At 40.6% G+C, this 19,174-nt stretch overlaps 2 protein-coding genes across 9 annotated transcripts in view; one reads left to right on the top strand and one right to left on the bottom strand.

The window, feature by feature from the left end:
* The window catches only part of dgkh (diacylglycerol kinase, eta), a 50,839-nt gene extending 48,835 nt beyond the window's left edge, over positions 1 to 2,004 (bottom strand). For all 6 annotated transcript variants that reach the window (XM_086220229.1, XM_086220228.1, XM_086220226.1 and 3 more), the window contains exons 1-2: positions 1,802 to 2,004; positions 533 to 697 (exon numbers count right to left, since the gene is read on the bottom strand). In XM_086220229.1, the coding sequence (XP_086076355.1) occupies positions 533 to 697; positions 1,802 to 1,843 (207 nt within the window). In that variant the 5' untranslated portion in view covers positions 1,844 to 2,004. The remainder of the gene's footprint in view (positions 1 to 532; positions 698 to 1,801) is intronic.
* A 729-nt stretch (positions 2,005 to 2,733) lies between these two features.
* vwa8 (von Willebrand factor A domain containing 8) overlaps positions 2,734 to 19,174 on the top strand; it is a 72,398-nt gene continuing 55,957 nt past the window's right edge. For 2 of the 3 annotated variants that reach the window (XM_086220223.1, XM_086220224.1), the window contains exons 1-14: positions 2,734 to 3,029; positions 4,064 to 4,141; positions 4,327 to 4,457; positions 4,881 to 4,991; positions 11,544 to 11,711; positions 11,966 to 12,130; positions 12,697 to 12,746; positions 12,833 to 12,941; positions 13,054 to 13,158; positions 13,344 to 13,475; positions 14,219 to 14,353; positions 14,440 to 14,517; positions 17,540 to 17,700; positions 17,857 to 17,970. In XM_086220223.1, coding sequence (XP_086076349.1) covers positions 2,891 to 3,029; positions 4,064 to 4,141; positions 4,327 to 4,457; positions 4,881 to 4,991; positions 11,544 to 11,711; positions 11,966 to 12,130; positions 12,697 to 12,746; positions 12,833 to 12,941; positions 13,054 to 13,158; positions 13,344 to 13,475; positions 14,219 to 14,353; positions 14,440 to 14,517; positions 17,540 to 17,700; positions 17,857 to 17,970 — 1,676 coding nt within the window. In that variant the 5' untranslated portion in view covers positions 2,734 to 2,890. The remainder of the gene's footprint in view (positions 3,030 to 4,063; positions 4,142 to 4,326; positions 4,458 to 4,880; positions 4,992 to 11,543; positions 11,712 to 11,965; positions 12,131 to 12,696; positions 12,747 to 12,832; positions 12,942 to 13,053; positions 13,159 to 13,343; positions 13,476 to 14,218; positions 14,354 to 14,439; positions 14,518 to 17,539; positions 17,701 to 17,856; positions 17,971 to 19,174) is intronic. The other variant, XM_086220222.1, reaches the window with a different exon arrangement.

Genomic DNA, 19,174 nt, shown 5'->3' with positions numbered 1-19,174 from the left:
TGCATATTAACTATTTTTTATAAGTTTAATTGTATTTAAAAATCAAGGAAATCTAAAAGCTGAAGAAATGAATTGAAATGCTGGACCGGAATAAACGTGCTTAAGATTTATATACAGATATAAAATGAAAATATATGTGGTTTTATTTATGATTTATTCAAAGTCTAAATTAAAAGGATTTGACTTTCGGGATATGGAAACAAAATGGGTTTGTTTTCAGCATGATCATACAGTTACACATTAAAAGTAGATGAAATAAGGTGCTGGGCCTATGTTAAGTTATTCAAAGTGATGGTTTCATATGCTAATATAATTGAGTTTTTATAGTTCCAAGCAACAGGTAAAGCACTTCATTTGGAGGCTATTTACTTACAGTCTGCGAGAGCTAGTGAGCTCCAGAATAACACACATCTCATGTAGTGAATCCCCTTCAGTAGGTGTCACTGATCAGCTACTAGATGTCTCTCTGCCAAACAACAAGCCACCCAGAAACACGCAGTAACGCTGTCCAGACAGATGCAGTGTGTCTCACCTTGCTCCTGAGCTGTCCTGAGGTGGACACTTTTCGGATGAGTTTCTGGGGGCCTTCCTGCTCTGCCTCGCTGTCTGAGGACTCGTCCGCAGCGCCCGAGACGGCCACACCAGTCACCACATGGGTATGGGTTCTAGCCGCGGACGCCGGTCCTTTCTCCGGCTCCTGCCCGGGAGGGGAACAAAAGCATTCGGGGTTAGCCTTCGGCCGATCCGCCGCTCCCTTCCTTTCACGGAGGCGAGAGCTACACAGCGGCTGGGAAGCGTCTCTCCTCGCTGTCATGTCTCGGTGTCTGTGTCATAAAGACGTGTGTGTTTTCAAGAGTGTGTTTGTACGTGTGTGTGTGGGCTGGCAGTGGGGATGGAGCATGTCGCGGCTCAGCGGGGAAGGACTCCGCTGCTATGAACAGCCTCCAGCCAGGCTCTGGGCTGCGCTCTTACCGCCGGACATGTCCGTGCACGGCAGGCCCTAGCGGCTGCTCCACGCCAAACTACTCCCACTGAATTTCCGTTCTCTCAAGTCAATTACGGTGCTCAGAAACTACATTCTAGGCGACACCCACCAATGATATTACCACTATTAGAATACAACCTGCACTCTGAGACGTGCATTCCTACACTGGACGGTAGAAATGCGTTGTATCACTAAACAAATTATCTTACTAACGACGCAAATCAGAGTTAAGCACAATTTTCATGTACAGGCCAATTTTGACAGTTTACTTCTGTCTTCTATCAGACACGTTGACGAATAACGTCAAAAACAGGCTTAAAATGTATCTCTGTTCAGATTCCTGTTCTTAACTTTCATGAAAATTAATGTTGAATTACATAACGCAGTATTTGCATATTTAACCTTACAGAAAAACATTGTAAATATTAAAATAGATACCACACAGTGAACAGAGGACAAGACATAAGACTTGGTATTAATAGTGGCTGGAATATAGAAAATGAGAGAAGAGAAGAGAAGATAAAAAAGAGACTCGCTTCTGAGATTAATAGAAAAAATTGAATTGATCACAAATCCGAGTTCCATTAAGGCAATAGAAACACTCATAAAATGTGTAGCGTTCAGCCGCAGTCAATAGAGACACAAAACTTCCACATGGACGCTTCAGATTAAAGACTTCCAAAGTGAGATGTAACATCAACAATCAGTTCCCGACTCGTTAAATTCTATTTAAGAATGGCTTTATTTCCAGAAACACAATAGTGTAATGGAGGGCAAAAAGTGATTCAAAGGTTTCATGCGTGGACTGTTACTGACCAGTTCCTCCCAGGCAGGGCTGCGGTGGTAAACATCCTCCATAGTCCAGACCTCTCGGACCGCTCCGCTACGGGGAGAAAAGACACCAATCACGGGGAGGTGTTGGAGGTATTCACGTTGCTCTTACACCGCTCATACGCGCTTTGAACAGCCGGGATTTAATTCGCTTAGTCCTTCTTCCATGTCCACCCCCTCCTTTCGCTCCTTCCCCCCCAGCCTCCCTGCCTACTCTCTCCGTGCTCCACGTGATAAATGTCTAAACAGCTTAAACGCGCGCTACTCGGCACGGTCGGGCTGCCGGGCATCACACGCGCACTGCAAGTAAAATATGTGTCCGCGTGCGCGTGAGTAAGTTTAATTGTGCGGGGGTAATGTAAATGACGTAATCTATCCCTGTAGCCTAGTATGTCCTGGGTCCCAAGTTAGATGTGCTCCTCGCTCAGCTCTTTCTTGAAATCATCAATTTATTGAGTTTTATGCTTCAGCTATTATTATGATGATTATTAATTGGTCAACATTTATAATTTGATTTATTTAAAAATACTTTAATTGATCATTTGAGCTTCATAAAAAAGCAAAAGTTATGCATCCGTTAAAGCAATATCAAAGTTGCAACATCACAACTATAGAAATCCATAAAGCGTCATTACAATTAAAGTATTCTTCTTTGTTCCTTGCTTAAACTATTTAGGATTTTTAGTTTTATGTCTTCGAACTATTGACAGTCTTCTCGAAGAAAACGGATGAAAACTGTAGACCTATTCATGCTAAACTTTCAACTGGCAATTTTAGGCTGAAGAGAATTACCTCGTTTACATTTATGTTTAAGTCATGACTTTTTAATTCATTATTAGCATTTTATTATTGCGTCATTATTATTTACAATAAAATACTACCTCGGAACGACAAAATACGAAACCATACATATCATTACGGAAGACTTTAGTCGCGGACCGATTGTGCCTCTTATATTATCTTCCGGTTTCCTCAAAATGACATAATACGGAATGGCCCGGGACATGGTTTTCTCAAAAGGTTATTAAGTTTCTGCTTACTGTGAGTTTGGGTAGGAGCAACCGTGGTTTAATAATGCCCTCACAGATACTATGTAGCGGCAGCACAGCGGCTGTTGCCGCGAGGAGAATGCGGTACATTCTGGGTGCCGTCCTGGGGAGAGACGGCTGGATGTGGAGAACCCATGAGGTCAAACTACTCAACACATCCTCAGGTAACCGGCCTGTCAATACTAAAGAACAACCCCACAGTCACGGCAAGCTCAGAGAGAAAATTCATGTTTTCTACTAACAGCTAGCCAGTGACGTTACATTTTTGTCAGTGGGAATAGCTAGCTAGATAAATAAGTAGCTAGCTTTATTGTCATTCATTAGCTCATAGTTACTGAGGTTGCTAGGCGACTATATTAAAAGTAATTACATGTGCTCCGGTTAGCTTAAAACAATATATGTACCGTCACTGTGGAAACCTTTAACAGAGACAATCAATTAGAAATTGAGTTAAACGTAAGTTGCATAGTTGTTTTGTCAACTAAGTTAACAGCTTACCTGAGTTGTTACTTTTAATCAACTTTAGCAGTAATAAGATTAGATAAGGTAAACCTGTAATCGTCCCACAGTGGGGAAATTTAACGTCGTTACAGCAGCAAGAACAATGGAGAATTTTACATAAATAGTATGAGAAGATAAATAAGAGGGGTGTGCAAATGTAGAAAAATAAGTGGGCAAATATACAAAATAAGTAATAGATAAAAGTAATACATAAAAAGTAAAAGAGGAAGAAGTATGTACAGCAGTGGAGTATGTACAGTCTTAAGTATATGTGTATGTACAGTGATACTGCACTTGAAAATGTTCTGGTGGGTATGTGGTCTGCTGGTTCTACTGCTGCTGTTTGTAAATTGGGGTGTGTGGTTGTGTAATTAACAGTATGATGTGATATGATTATAAGGGAGAACTGCATGTAAATAAGCAGAATGTGGCACAAAAGAACCATAGCTCTTTTTTTTAAGAAACTTGGATGTGTAGAATGTACCTGGTCTTTTCTAAAATGACTAAACGGACACTGACTGGGGCTAACTGTTCGCTGCGATTTATCTACCTGCATGTCTTTTCCTTATTGTATCAGCCATGACCAAAACCAGTACACAGACAAAGTATCATTAGAGAGCAATATTATCTTTCCCTGTTAAAAATATAATACCAGTGAAAGAACCTGCTGATGTTTGTTTACCCTGTATTTTCACAGGTGACACAGTGAAGATAGGAGACATTTCTTACAAACTCAAAATGCCTCGGAATCCAGAACTAGTTCCTGTCAAACACAGTATGTAGCAGCTTGTCTGCACTGCTTATATAGTGAGTGTATTTGTGAGTCTGTAGCTGTTGTATACCATAAATTGCTTGATTGTATGATTTTAGAGGATGTTCACATACGACAAAACTAAGAGATTTTTAAAGTAACCTTTTAGTGAAATGTTATTCCAACATTGTTTTGTCCGGCCTAACTAGTTTCAGACACCATACCTCAGGCTGTGGCCCAGCACCTACGATGGATTATGCAGAAAGACCTTTTGGGTCAGGACGTGTTTCTCATTGGTCCTCCTGGACCCTTGAAGAGATCCATAGCTATGCAATACCTTGTGAGTACACACATATCATGCGCATGACAAAACCCCATAAGGCATTTAAGATTTGATGAATTTACCAACTGACAAGCATTAATAATAATGTACTGTCAAATTGGGTCTATACTTTCACAACTGATCCACTGTGAATGAACACACAGATGAAACTGAAAACATTTATGTCAACACATTTGTGCATAAATTCCCTGAAGAATGCCTGAGACTGTATATGTTTTAACTCCGTCATCATAGATGTATTTGGAGAACCATATATAGTTTTATTATGGCCTATTTACAACCCCCATCTCCCATTCTTTCATATTTTAGGCCTTTGTATTTTGTTCCATGCTCTTAAAATTGCTCAGAAATGTTTTTTTTTTAATTCATTGAAATTGTTTCCCCTTGTTGTATTAATTCAATTCTCCCTTTGTTGACCAGGAGTTGACTAAACGAGAGGTAGAGTACGTCGCTCTGTCCAGGGACACCACAGAGACAGACCTGAAGCAGAGGAGAGAGATCCGTGCAGGGACTGCCTTCTATGTAGACCAGGTAAATCGAAATGACACCATTTTTTTTTAACCTGTTTTTTTTTTTTTACACTTTGACTTATTCCACCTAGTGGGTCCAGATCATCTTGAGTTTGGCCAGAAATGCCTTACGGTCGTGGTGATGTAACCCATCATTAAGTGATGTGAAGACTGATGTTTCTTTGAGGGATTTTATTGTGGCGAGGAGGACATTTTTGGTATTTTGCTGTAGAATTGGAAAGTCCAGTGACAGTTGGTCAGAACTTTTCCAAACTTACTGAAAGTGTGGGGATGCGAGGTCCCCATTACATTATTTGTTGGTTTAATAAAGGTCTGAGCATAAACGTATCAAGAGCCAAAACTTTATCTTAGTGGAGGTTTGTGCTGTCTGATTTTTAAGTTCATTCTGTTTTCAGATTGTTCATCTTATTCTTGTGAATACAACAACTTGAGGAGATTTGGTATAAAAACCCACTTGGACTTATTTTACTCGGGTTTGTTGGCCCAAGGACAAGATCACAGTGACATCCTGAAATATTATTTGCTTCTGACAAATGATCAAAAAACTGTCTAATAGGATGGAATAATAAAGTAAAAATATTTAATTTGAAAAGGTACAATCTTAAATGTCTCGTAACTGCACACTGGATCAACATATCTGCTTTATTTAATTACTTGAAATATTTCAACCCACACCGGATCTTATTCAGACACATAGGACATAACAGGCAGAATGATACGCATGTAGGTCAAAGGTGAAATTTGAAGAAATATCCTCCAGTTATTCTCAGGATATTGCGATTATGTGAGGTGACCTTTACCTTTGTCCTCCATAATCTTTTCAGTTCATCCTTGAGTCTCTGTGCATGTTTGTTTGAGATTTGCAGATATGGACCCCCAAAGATTCCTCAAGGTATCACTTTCTTGGAGATATCTTCATTCTTTGGAGTAAAAAGAAAAAAAAGAAAAAGAAACAAGAAATCCTCATAATCTTGATCATGAAACCATGTCACTAGGCCTCAGGGAGGCAGCCGTGACAAATGATGATAAGCTTTGCTAATTAATATTTACTCCATCATGTTATTATCCACAAATAATTAGCACATGTCTCCGCCTGTGTAAAAATAAATCAGTTGTGTAACAGTTCAAACATCAACTCCATGGAAATATGTTACAATTTTTTTTATGATTTCTTATCAGCACATGAATCCCCAGGACTCTACTTTCAGATCTGGCCTCGTGAAACAGGAAAACGCACAGCTAATTAGTTTGACTTTCTTATAAATAGCCTGGGACTGGAAGAGAGTTCAATTAATGAAGCCGGTGGGTCACTTCTTTTTTTTTTAAATCCAGTAGTAGTAATTGAAGAAGGTTTGTAGAGATGTCTGTACATCTCCAGAATAACACTGGTACATTTTACTAAAATATGACTCGTCGTATCATCATTGTAGTGGGTCTCCAGCAGGGGAAAAAATAATACCTTGTTAGTTTCTGAACAATTTACAGGCAGTTGTTTCAGAAAATGTTCCTTTTTGGTCACTTATGGAAATCTGAAGTTCGAACAACACTAACACTCTTACTACTTGTTACGGCAAAAGTGTTGAATACCAGTTACACGTTAAACTGGCAGTTAATGTAAAGTTTTCATTCATTTAAAGTAACATTCCTGATATTTAATGGAAAAGAAGGCAAATATTCTTAGTCATTTAGCTCTGTTTTGGTGTCAGTGTCTGCTTGCTTGTGCTACTTCTATATGTGCTAGAACTCTGGACAAAATGAAAAGAACAGAGTCCATTCATAGCCAGAAGTGTATTGTTTTTAGAATATATTTATTATTAGAATACTGAACAAATTCATAAATGGAGAATTAAGGTTGAGTTACCAACGACAAGACTCCTTATTCTGAAGCAGGATGTGCGTTCTCTGTACTTTACATTTTTGAAGAGTCATCTTCGTGAAACTCTAGAATTTAACACGTAGTTCTTGCATGATTGGACAAAAATTAACATGACGTGGAACAATCTATTTTATCTTAACTTTAATCTTAATCCTAAACTTGTATCCACAACATAATGAGGTCAGTTCATAATAACAAACTAGCTGCTAATTATACATACAATAGGAAACATGGCAAAACATGGGAGACTCAAATATGTTGTATCATAGAGTCAGATTTACATAGTACACATGAATACATAGCTAGGACATATTGAGAAAGCTATGGAGACAGTTCAAGGTTTTTGTCAGAAAATAAATATTAATGAAATGTTTGGAAAACACAAAAAATATATCCTCTAACATGCTGTTTGTTGTCCCAACAACACACTTCCACTTAATTATAACCATAACCAGCTATTTTTGTCATACATCTGATGTGAATTATGGGAGGTTTTTTGTTTGTTTTTTTCCAATTTTGTGAACATTTTGGAAATGTATCTTACACTCCCTGTACAATTGGTGGTTTTAACATGTCAGATTAGGCACTTGTGTAATAAAATTAACGACAGCCACACATTTAGCTGCTTTTTTTGGTGACATGTCTTACTGAGATGCTCCAATGGAACAGAGCCACTTTTCACCACTTCAGAAATGCTTGTGATATCATAGCAAGTCACCCCTGAAAAATGGATTTTGAAGTGGCTTCAGTACAATTAGCACCGTCTTCAGCAGGCTGGTGTCAGCTGTCACTCAGCGGCAGCGGCAGCTCATCAAATGTAATAAGGGTACGTGTGATTAGGTTTGCCGAGAAGCCAACACTGACAGTATTAACTGTTGTCAATCCTTGCACAACAGAAATTAGACCTGCTGGGGTTTTCCATGCTATTGCCTGCTCGGAGCAGGTTTTTTAATAATTCATGACTCTTTCGAAAACTGAACTCCAAAGAGCTGTTTTATTGATCTCTTACTCAAGTGCTCCAAATCCTGTGTTCAACAGTGTCCAACCTTTCTTGCCATCAAGAACCAATCAAATAAACTTCCACTACTACACTAATGTGCTGTCCTGGGCCCAATTATGAAACGCGCATCATCATTTGTTCTAGACACAAGATAATAATACTAATTCCTTCTAACTGAGAAGCTTTCAGTGCCTGACCTCTCAAGACCTGATTTGATTGGTCAGTGCTAACCAGATATATTTGATGTCTGCTTAGCATTTCTTTCTTTCTGAATGGCAGGATTTTCTTTTCAGTTGTTTTATGCCCTGTCTTGGGGTGTGTATGGGGTTGTAGAATAAGGCATTTGGCTGGGGATGCATTGGTGGGTTCATGTTAAGTAGTTGCCAGCAGGTACACAGTGCAACAGTGTTTTATGTTTCACAAATAACTTATACTCCCTTTATTTACTTAAATTTTTTTCTGTCCCCCCCCCCCCTTTTTTCTTTTTTTTTTACAACAATGTAAAAGATGGGGGGCACGATGGTGCAGTGGTCAGCACTGTCACCTCACAGCAAGAAGGTTCTGGGTTCGAGCCCCTGCTCGAGCACGGGATCTTCCTGTGTGAGTCTGCATGTTCTCCCTGTTCCTGTGTGGGTTCTCTCTGGTACTCCAGCTTCCTCCCACAGTCCAAAGACATCAAGAGAGGACGAGGCTGATTGATACTCTAAATTGACTGTAGGTGTGTCTGAAAGCTGCTGGGATAGGCTCTAGGCCCCCCCCCCCCCCCCCCGCGACCCTCAACAGGATAAGCAGTAGAAAATGGATTTAAAAAGATTTTGATTATACAAAAAAAACAGGTTTTTGTTCTGAAAATTCTCCATTGTTCTTGCTGAAAATTGGCTTAATTTGTATTTATTCGATTTTGTAAATCAATTTTAATTTGAAAAGAATAGAGCACGATTGTTTTTTTTCTATGATAGCTTGAATTTGTATCTTTCAATTGATAAATGCACATTTTGAATTATCAGTAATTTATGTGCTTTTTTCTCACAAACAGAGCAATGACGGACTCAAAATACCATTTGTTTATTGTATTGCAATACTATAAACAGTAATGGCACTATGACTTTTCACCGAATCATTCGGTACTAGTATTAATCTTAAAAAAGGTCAAAGTGTGAGTTGTGACGCACCAGGACCTCTGTTTATCACGTCAGTGATTTCGGAAGTTACATAATGAGCTGAGATCTCATCCTGTATTTGCCCATTAGAGAAGAAGAATTTATGGTCGACCAAAATTATAAAATGTAATGTTTCCCATCCATCCACTTGTTCTAATTCTCTGATGACAAACTAATATGTCGCATTTATTGAGGCCCTTGTCTAAACAAGGAAACCTAGCCAACCCCCCTTCTACTCCCTAAGGCTCATCTGCCTCCCACCTACTCATCAAAATGAAAACAGCTGTCCATTGTTTCCATGGAAACAGGCCATGAAGAGATACAGCTTTATTTATGGTAGTAATAGGTGCGAAGCGACTTCTTATTTCAGGTCTTTCTCAAATCTCATTAACTTTCTAGATATAAATACATAGGAGAAGGCATGTGTTGGTGTTTTGGATCAAACTTGAAGGAGATGTTGATTTTTGTGTGTGTGCGCCTGTGGGTGTGAAAAGCGTGGGTACATGTGCACATGACTGTATGGGTGACAATTATTTTGTGTTAGTGATTAAAGCTGTGTGGGTGCAATTTAGAAATCTTGTCTTTTTTTGTAGGAGGGGTGTGTGTGTGTGTGTGTGTGTGTGTGTGTGTGTGGTGTGTGAACCAGAATGTTCAAGTCTTCCTCAGGGACCTGTGCTGATTTGGAGCCCTATATTCAGACTTAATGGGTCAATCCCTGCGCTAACTCTTGCCTTTTCTCCCTCCCTTGCTCTCTTTCACTTTTCCACTTCCTCTCTCAGTTCAAGCGTGGCTCCACCACCCCCTAAGTTAGCATGAGGGATGAGTCACAGGGATATAATCGCATGTCTTGTTGTCTTTTTTGACTACTCCAGTCACCACTCTCCACTTAGCAGCCGCTTATGCAAGGCAGCTTACCTCAAATCCACCCTGCAAATAAGACTCAATTACAGTAATAAAAAGCTTGACATCTCAACTAGAGCTGAAATCCAACCAATAGTTCTTTTTGATCCAACTTATCTGTTGTTAGTATCTATGTCTTAGGGTTTTTGTTTGCGTGTTTACTTATTTAAAGGCAAACAGTCTTAAAAAAGTGACACAAAACCACAAAAGTTATTAAGCATCCCACTGAGGGTAAAGCTGAAATAGCTCAACCAGTCATGAATATAGCAAGAAAAAAACCTTCAGCTTGGTCAGGCATCCTTAAAGTCATAGGCAGCAGTGTCTGTGGGGTGGGAGGATGGATGCGGGTATGCATCCTGGTTGGGGCATCTGTTGGTGGGGGAGCAGACATTCCCCCAGTGAAGGTCCTCGCTGTCATTTGAAAAGATACAGCTGACGACTCCACACGTGACCGAGGAGGTATGAGGGAGTATGTCATGCTCCATTTGGAGCAAAAACTGTGATAAAAGTCCGTCTTCTGGCTCCTGATAACAAGCTTATTTCATTTCTACATAAAATTTAAAATATAGGATCATATTTTGGATGTCAGGCATGTTTTATTTTAACACAACTTGCAAAAATTATTTTTATATATATATATATATATATATATATATATATATATATATATATATATATATATATATATACATACATACATACATACATACATACATACATACACACACACACACACACACACACATATATATACATAGATATATCATTTTTACAAGTTTTATATATATATGTGTGTGTGTGTGTGTTTTTATATATGTATGAATAGAGCACTGCAGGCAGATTACTCTTCATGCTCCTATGCCGCTCAGCATTCTGCACGTTCACCTTTGTAACATCTGCTCCTAAACTATCTGGTCGGATGTTGCTGTGCCAGAATGAACCCGGGCCTGTCTCTGCTTGCCCTGTTTCTCTCGCCGTCCTGCGTCACTTACATTTCCAACAATTATGTGATTACAGTGTTGGTGCCGAAAATGGATCAAGAGTTAAATATAGAACATCTGGTCCTCACTATAGTTTTATGGCTTTGCTTCCCACACAACCTGCCGCGTATTTACATGTTAACCTAATTACATGGACACTCGCTCTGCGGTCCACCCAGACAGCTAAAGTTTCCTGCCTCTTGACGTCATATGTGCCTTTTTTGATTTCTGCGCAAATGTGCCTCCGTACACACAGGCACTCATGCATGAATGTGTGCGCGCGCGCGCGCACACACACACACACACACACACACACACACACACAAATGAACATGCTGCACACTATGTACACTAACCAGGGATGCCACATGTGATGATAGAAAATGGGCCCTCCAGCAGCTGAAACTGTGTTGAAGTTTGGTTTTGAGTGTTTTGGAGAATGTTGGGGACACAATAACTTGAAAACATCATTCGGAAAAGACATTCAGAGCGTTAACAGAAAGAACTGGTGCAGATTTATACAAGGTCTAAAGTTTCACTTTGGTTGAGATTCAGGGTAGTGAATATGTGTCCTGTATATTTTTCTGTAGTATAGAGTGTTTTGAGCCAACTGATAAGTATTATCTTTTGTACTTAGTGTGCCGTAAGGGCAGCCACTCAGGGGCGAGTCCTGATCCTGGAGGGACTGGAGAAGGCTGAGAGAAACGTACTGCCTGTCCTCAACAACCTGCTGGAGAACCGAGAAATGCAGTTGGAGGACGGACGCTTCCTTATGTCAGCGGAGCGTTATGACAAGCTGCTACAGGTCAGAGCTGCACACTCGACTAAATATGTCTTCACAAACTTCACATTTAAGTATCCACACTTGTCCTTCAGTGTGCCTCGTGTTCCAGAGGAAAAAAATTTACTGTTGCCATAAAAATCCTTTGTGACAGTGTTTATGTTTGATACTTGCTGTTGTGTGCCTTCAGCCCGTTACTTAGAGAAAGTATTTAGTGCACAGCATAGATTTGCTCAGTTACAGTCAATACAAAAAGATTATCCCTTGATGCTTTGCAGGAACACACTGAGGAGGAGCTGGACAGCCGCAAGATTGTCCGTGTAAGTGAGGACTTCCGGGTCATCGCTCTTGGACTTCCTGTCCCTAAGTACAAAGGCAACCCGCTGGACCCTCCGCTCCGTTCTCGCTTTCAGGCCAGAGACATCTACTACCTGCCATTCAAGGTTAGTCGAGGAATTTATCCATGAAATATTGTAATTTTCCGAATAATAGTGGAAAGTTGGTGCACATATTAATGAAGCCATTGTAACTATTAAAAGAAACATTTCTGTACATTGAAAAATGCAGATGATATACGGATGACATTTCCCTCGAGATAACGTTACCGTTGAATTTTATTTTTAAAGAGACTTATGAAAAATGAGGTGCATTATACCTATATCTCATGAGTAAGATTTCATTTCCTTTTTTATTTCATGTTGGTTCATTTACTCATGTCAGTGTATTGTACAATAACATAACAATAACATTTTTTACTCTTTTTCTCTCAAATGTTACTCTTACATTTTTTACCTCAAGTAATGCTCCTAAATGCTTACCTGTCCTCCCTGTTTCTTCAGAACTTTGAAGCCTAAAATAAACTTACTTTCTAACCATTTTTCTCTTTCTGGTGTGTCTATTTGTGTGTGTGTGTGTGTGTGTGTGTGTGTGTGTGTGTGTGTGTGTGTGTGTGTGTGTGTGTGTGTGTGTGTGTGTGTGTGTGTGTGTTTTTTGGTTGTTGTTTTTTTAGGATCAGTTGGAGCTGTTGTACACAGCAGGACCAAATGTCTCTGCAGAGAGGTAAATAAAAGTACTTCCTTAAGGATCACCACCTTTAAGTTGCTTGGTTAGTGTGTGGCTTCATTCTCTCCTCTCCTGTGTGTCAGGGTGTCCCAGCTGCTTTCTCTTGCTACAACATTGTGCTCCCAGGAATCATCCAACCTGGGCCTCCCTGACTTCCCCGTGGACAGCCTTCTTCCTGGCCTTAATGTGTTGGTGAGAAGCCTTCATCAACAACCAACCTCTGCCTTGAGAGGGAGATGGAGAAATGAAAGCACAGGGTTGATAGGGAATATGATACTAATGCATGTTCTCTTTGTTGTCGCAGAACATGTTCCCCATGCTGTCTTTGCAGCAGCTGGTCCAGAGACTTTACCCCTACAACAGTATCTTGGGCAAGGATGGTCGCACTGCAGTGGAGGGCGTTCTCGGTGTAAGTGAAGAACCAGTATAATACTCATAACTGGGACTGTAGCTGGTGTCATCTGATCTACATGATTATTGTTACTGGAAGTAACATCTTAGTTTTACCATTTATTTATTGAAATTTTACACAATTTACAAACTCTTACACAGATGAGGTTACACAGATTTTGTGATTTTTTTTTTTTTTCACAGAAATTCGAGCTTCTGGATAACCGCCATCGCCAGCAAACAACCAGCACCATTCTGAACGTGTCCAGGACAGAAGGAGCAGTGGGCTATGCAGATGTCACCTTGCGTGTTGCGGAAAAGGACATTACATTTCAGGTACCAGTAGACTGGCTTGTCGAGTCTAAACCTCAGTCTGGTAGGTAAACCTTCCAGGCTCAGTTACAGCCCTGTGTAATGTCCTTGGTTGTGCTTCTTCCATCATGTATTGGAGAAACAAGGACAAAGAGAGCTTCTGTTAAAGATTTTATAGAATATTTTGCATAGAATTGATCACAGAGATGAGAATAGATTTTGAAAAAAAAAGGACTTTCCACGTGAGTAACATGTCTTGTCATATTAAAAAAAAAAAGGTTAGTGATGACGATCCACATATGAATCTGTCTGTTATCATCTGGCTAATACTGCGTAGCTCACTCTGAAGTCTTTAATGCTCCTTCTTGGATATAAAATCCAACAATGTGTAAACAAATCATTCTGAATGTTTTGGGACAAAAGATATTCCAGAGTTTTAAGAATAGTGGAGCCATTTCGTTCGGCCAGAAAAACTCTATTTTTATTTCACAAGAAAGAAGAGTTTGTTGAACCGAATCTAATTTGGTGGTCAAAAGTCAAGGTCATTTTTTTTGCCTATAAGTCAAGGGTCAGCCATGCAGTTTGTTAGAAGCCAGTAAATGCTTTAGTGACTGTGGTTGTATTGTTAGTCTCTACGAATGATGGCCAGAAAAGCAAAAGGTGTCACAGTGGTGTTGACCTTTCCTCTCCTGAATATAGAATGTCATGACCTTGACCTTGACATGATATCAGGTGCTCTTTCATCTGAAACTCAAATGAAACCCCAGGTCCCAGCAGGCACCAAGGAGCCACGCCCTCCCAACAGTAGCCCCGCCTTCATCAGCACTCCCAGCCACTCCCAGCTGATATCAGAGATGATGCAGTCACACATGGTGAAGGACATATGCCTGATGGGAGCCAAGGTAGTCAACAAATGATGTATACACATATTTAGCATATCAAGTGGATATGATAAATAGTCCTAGTCTAAACTATTTCATATTTCCAGGGTTGTGGAAAGTCAGTGATTGCCAGAGAGTTCGCTGAGATGCTGGGCTACAGTATAGAGCCAGTCATGCTCTACCAGGTATGTGTTGTGTTGCTTTTTGTTTTCAAAGAACTCACCAGTCTGCCTTTTGTTTTAAATCACCAAAGCATTGACACCAACAGCAAGGGATGAAACAAAGGACCATACAGTTCCATCCAAACTCCTGCCATACATGAGAGCTCATGCATTTCCACTGGGATTGGCAAATGACCAGCCATTCCTCTTCAGATATTAATAGATTAGCTTCTCTCTCCCATTTTTCTTTCGAGCTTCAACTTTTAAAATATACTTACACAGTCCAAAGAAATCTTTAAAGTAATATTGTAACTCCTGAGCCACCTTAAGGCTGTGGATTGAAGCGGTTGAATATATAAAGTTTGTGTTTAGTAATTGTAATTTGTATTTTGTGTACAAGAGCGGCTCAGACGGGCCACAAACTGACAATAACTGACGATAAAGTAGCTAATAAACCCTATATATCTATTCATGGTGTGTGTGTGTGTGTGTGTGTGTGTGTGTGTGTGTGTGTGTGTGTGTGTGTTGGAATGTAGCAAGCAGACTGGTGCTTGTGCAGGAAATGGGTTGTGCTGAAATCCTTATGTATCATTGCATCAAAAAAAAAGCATGCATCTATTTTTAGACGCTGGGGTCAAGGGTGACTTGTGTTGCTATGAGAATTTCAGAATCCTCCAGCTGATTCATCTCGTTAACTCTGGAAATCTGACTTCTGAAAGACACTTTGTTAGGTACACCTGTTGAACTCCTCATCAAACGATCCAATCAGACAGTTTTATGGCAGGAAGTTGTTGTTTTTTGCATGTAGAGGTGGTCGAAACAATCAGGTGAAGTTCAAACCAAGCATCGGGGGAGGGGTTAAACTGCCTGAGCTTGTTTGAGTTTTTCAGAAACCGCTCATCCATTGGAATTTTGCTACATATTGATTTCTCTGTTCTCTTGCCCGTTCATTGTACATTTATCATTTCTAAACATGAACCCATGATTCCCATACAGAGGTATGCACAGTTATATAAGGGGGCATGCTCAAAATATCTGGAGTATCCTCTCAAAATCTTTCATCAAAAGACCCCTGATCCTTCTCACTCCACACCCCTTAAGGCTCCATGTCCTAGCCAATCATAGGCAGAGCAGGGGAGTAGGCAGGTCCTCTTGCCCTGTTGCTTTCTGTTGTATTGCAAAATATAAATTGCAAAGTAACTGACCTCCAACACAGAAAAGTGCAATAGAATGGTTCAAATCAGAACCCAAAGTATGCAACTCTTGACTCTGTGTGTGTGTGTGTGTGTGTGTGTGTGTGTGTGTGTGTGTGTGTGTGTGTGTGTGTGTGTGAGAATTCAATTTTATTTGTATAGCGCCAAATCACAACAAACGTTATCTCATGACACTTTACAGGTAGAGCAGGTCTAGTGCCACACTCCTTCAATGAATTTACACCCAAGAATTCTCCATGTGCAAGCTCATCCTGCAACAGCGGCGACAAAAACCTTCCTTTTAACTGGCAGGAACATCTAGCAGATCCAGGCTCAATGGGGAGGGATGTCTGCTTTGACCGGTGGGGGGGAAGACAGCAGAAGAGCGGGGCAAAGACAGATAATAGAGGAAGACAGATATACAGAAGGTTAGGTTAGGTTAGAGATAAAGAGGGAGAGAAAAGGAAGAGACTGATGGACAGACGGGAACGTGAGCAGATGATGCTATGGGTGGTAGCTTGAGCCTCATCAGGTCTGTAGCCTCCTCCAGCGGCACCCGGGATCTGGGATGTGGGGAGCCCAAAGGCTCCGGAGAAGAAGACGGGTTAGTAACACATATGAGTATGATTTATGTATAACAGGAGGACAGAGAGGAAAGAGAGGAGGGGAGAGAAGCCCAGTGCACCTTGGGAGATCCCTTGCATGTGTGTGTGAAACCAGCTGTCCCACAACACGGCAGTTAATAAACAAACTCAAGTTGCTATGGCGATGTGTAGTTTTTGCTGAGCAGATGCACTGGAAGGCTTTCTGATCGACATACATCCATTTTAAATACATCCTTTTAGAACCCAATACGTTTCCTAATTTGCTCAAATTTGGATAAAAATTTGAAAAAATTTCACGCCATGCCCATGTGTCTGACAGGGCTACAATTGACATTAGCCTCTGGAGGTGCTAGCACCATTTGTGGAGATGTATGTGTGTGTGTGGGGGGGGGGTTACACGGATGGAGGTTGAAAATGTGTCAAAGAGTTGACAAAGGAATAGCCATGATTTTTTTTTTTAGGCTGAGCTGCAACGAAAGATTATCTTGTTACTGTTAAATCTGCCAGTTTTTCTAAGGATCAATCAAGTTGTCACCTTGATTATGTAATGTTGCTATGCAACAGTCTCATCAGGAGCAATTATGGGTTTAGTGTCTTGCTCAAGGACACATCAGCAGGGTCTCCTGGAAAATCAATCACATGATGAAAGAAGGATCAATCAAGTTGTCACCTTGATTATGTAATGTTGCTATGCAACAGTCTCATCAGGAGCAATTATGGGTTTAGTGTCTTGCTCAAGGACACATCAGCAGGGTCTCCTGGAAAAGTAGGGATCTAACCGGCAAACCATTGATTCATAGATGGACAATTTAACTCCTGAACCATGCCATCAAATAGATTAATTTACTGTCAGTAGAGCAAGGGATTGATATGTGAGAAATGGATAATTACTGATTGTTTCAGCCTCACTGGTAACAGTAGTTTCTTGACCCCCTCCCAACCACCACCACCACCACCATATGGCCATGTCATGAAAATATATTTTTAAAGGAGGAAAATAAAGGAAAAAATCGGAAATCTAGTTCAGAGATTAGAGACTTAGATTGAAAGGAAATCTCATTTTGCCTTCTTTCATCATGTGATTGTAGCCGCCAGCACACTAACCCTTCTACCATTGCTCTAAATCCTTCCTCATTCTCTAAATTTGTCCCTCAATGTCCCTTCAACTTTACTTCTGTGCTCTCAACCACATTTCCCCTCCTTCTCTTTTTCTCTCTCTGTCACTCTTGATGTGTCGTCCTCGTCCAGGACATGACAGCCCGGGACCTTCTCCAGCAGAGGTACACGCTCCCTAATGGAGACACGGCATGGCGGCCTTCTCCGCTGGTCACTGCTGCTATCGAGGGCAAGCTGCTGCTGCTGGACGGCATACATAGGGTCAACCTAGGAACCTTGGCAGTTCTCTCTAGGTGCCTCACTCAGTTCACTCATACAGTTGATATCCACACATCGGTTCTCTTATCATTTCCTGTATTCTACTGCAAAATGTAATAAATGTACTTGAAATGACTTGTTTTCACTTCGCTCTGTGGTGTTCTGTTTTGGTTTTTGGTTTTTCCACCAAGGTTACTTCATGACCGGGAGTTGGATCTGTATGATGGGACCAGGCTTTTGAGGTGGGATCGATACCAGGCTCTGAAGGAAGAATTACAGTTCAGTGAGGAACAACTGCAGGAGAGGTATACACACACACACACACACACACACACACACACACACACACACACACACACACACACACACACACACACACACACAGGGTTACAGAGCAATTCAAAGGCATTTCAAGCTGGAATGTTTGGGCTTAAAGCAGGAGTCTGCATTTGTGAAGGAGTGTTTTAAGTAAACCAACCATGATGAGACAATTACAATATCATGGAAGGTCAGACAGTGTGTGTGTGTTGATCCATGTTATTAAAAACATATCAAACACTAAACCACTGAGCAACTCTAGACATTTCACTTGTTTTGTACTGCTTCACATAAATGCACTATTTTTTATACAAGATTTGGATTTGACTGCACTGACCCTTGTGTCCTCTTCTAATGCATTGACTCCTAAAGAGTGTGTGTGTGTGTGTGTGTGTGTGTGTGTGTGTGTGTGTGTGTGTGTGTGTGTGTGTGCGTGTGCGTGCGTGCGTGCATGTGTGTCCATGCGCATATGCCTTAAAAACCAGCAAAGGCAGGAAGGATGTTTGTGGTGGGGCGTCTGTGCTGAAATAAACCCACTTCCTCTCTCCCCACTTCTGTGGCCCAGACACTTGTGTGTGTGTGTGTGTGTGTGTGTGCGCGCGCGCGCGCGTGTGTGTGTATACACACAAACAGACTTTCCGTATGTGAACTGATGTTGCACTCTTATGGGGATCCTCTAGTTCAGTAATATTCGCCCTGCACTCCCGACCTGTCTCCATGACGTACAAATGTCAAACTACTTCCCGTTCCGTTAGAGTCAAATCCAGATCAAATACAAACCCACTGACATCATACATCCTTTTTTCAATCAACAGGAGTCATATTTTTTGGTGTTTTCAGGATCTCTTGTGCCCATCAAGTTTACAGCTCCATAAATCTTTTTAGAAGTCATCGTAAAAGGGGGCCTTTGAAAATATTTCTTATCTCTTCTCCTTTCCCATAATCATCATCTTTAGTGTCACTGGAGTCCTCGTTATCGTTGTCAGTATTGTGTGAACCGCTAGCACTAAAGCAGCATGTCTTTTCATATGTGAGAAATTCTTAACAGCGTAGTTGTACAGCTCAGAGTAACCCTTATTGGATAGAAATCTGTAGAGCGGAAAGTAAGAACTATGTCTGTTTAAAAATGTAGTCAGGAGCTTTCTCATAATTAAACATTTTATGAAAAAAATTCAGCATTTTGTACTCGTA

The sequence above is a fragment of the Aulostomus chinensis genome, chromosome 12 (genome assembly GCF_037954235.1).
Source record: "Aulostomus chinensis isolate RoL2024-O1b breed Wild chromosome 12, RoL_Achi_v1.0, whole genome shotgun sequence".
Classification (NCBI taxonomy): Eukaryota; Metazoa; Chordata; class Actinopteri; order Syngnathiformes; family Aulostomidae; genus Aulostomus; species Aulostomus chinensis.
The sequence above is the reverse complement of the archived record's forward strand: the minus strand, read 5'-3'. Positions and strand labels throughout refer to the sequence as shown.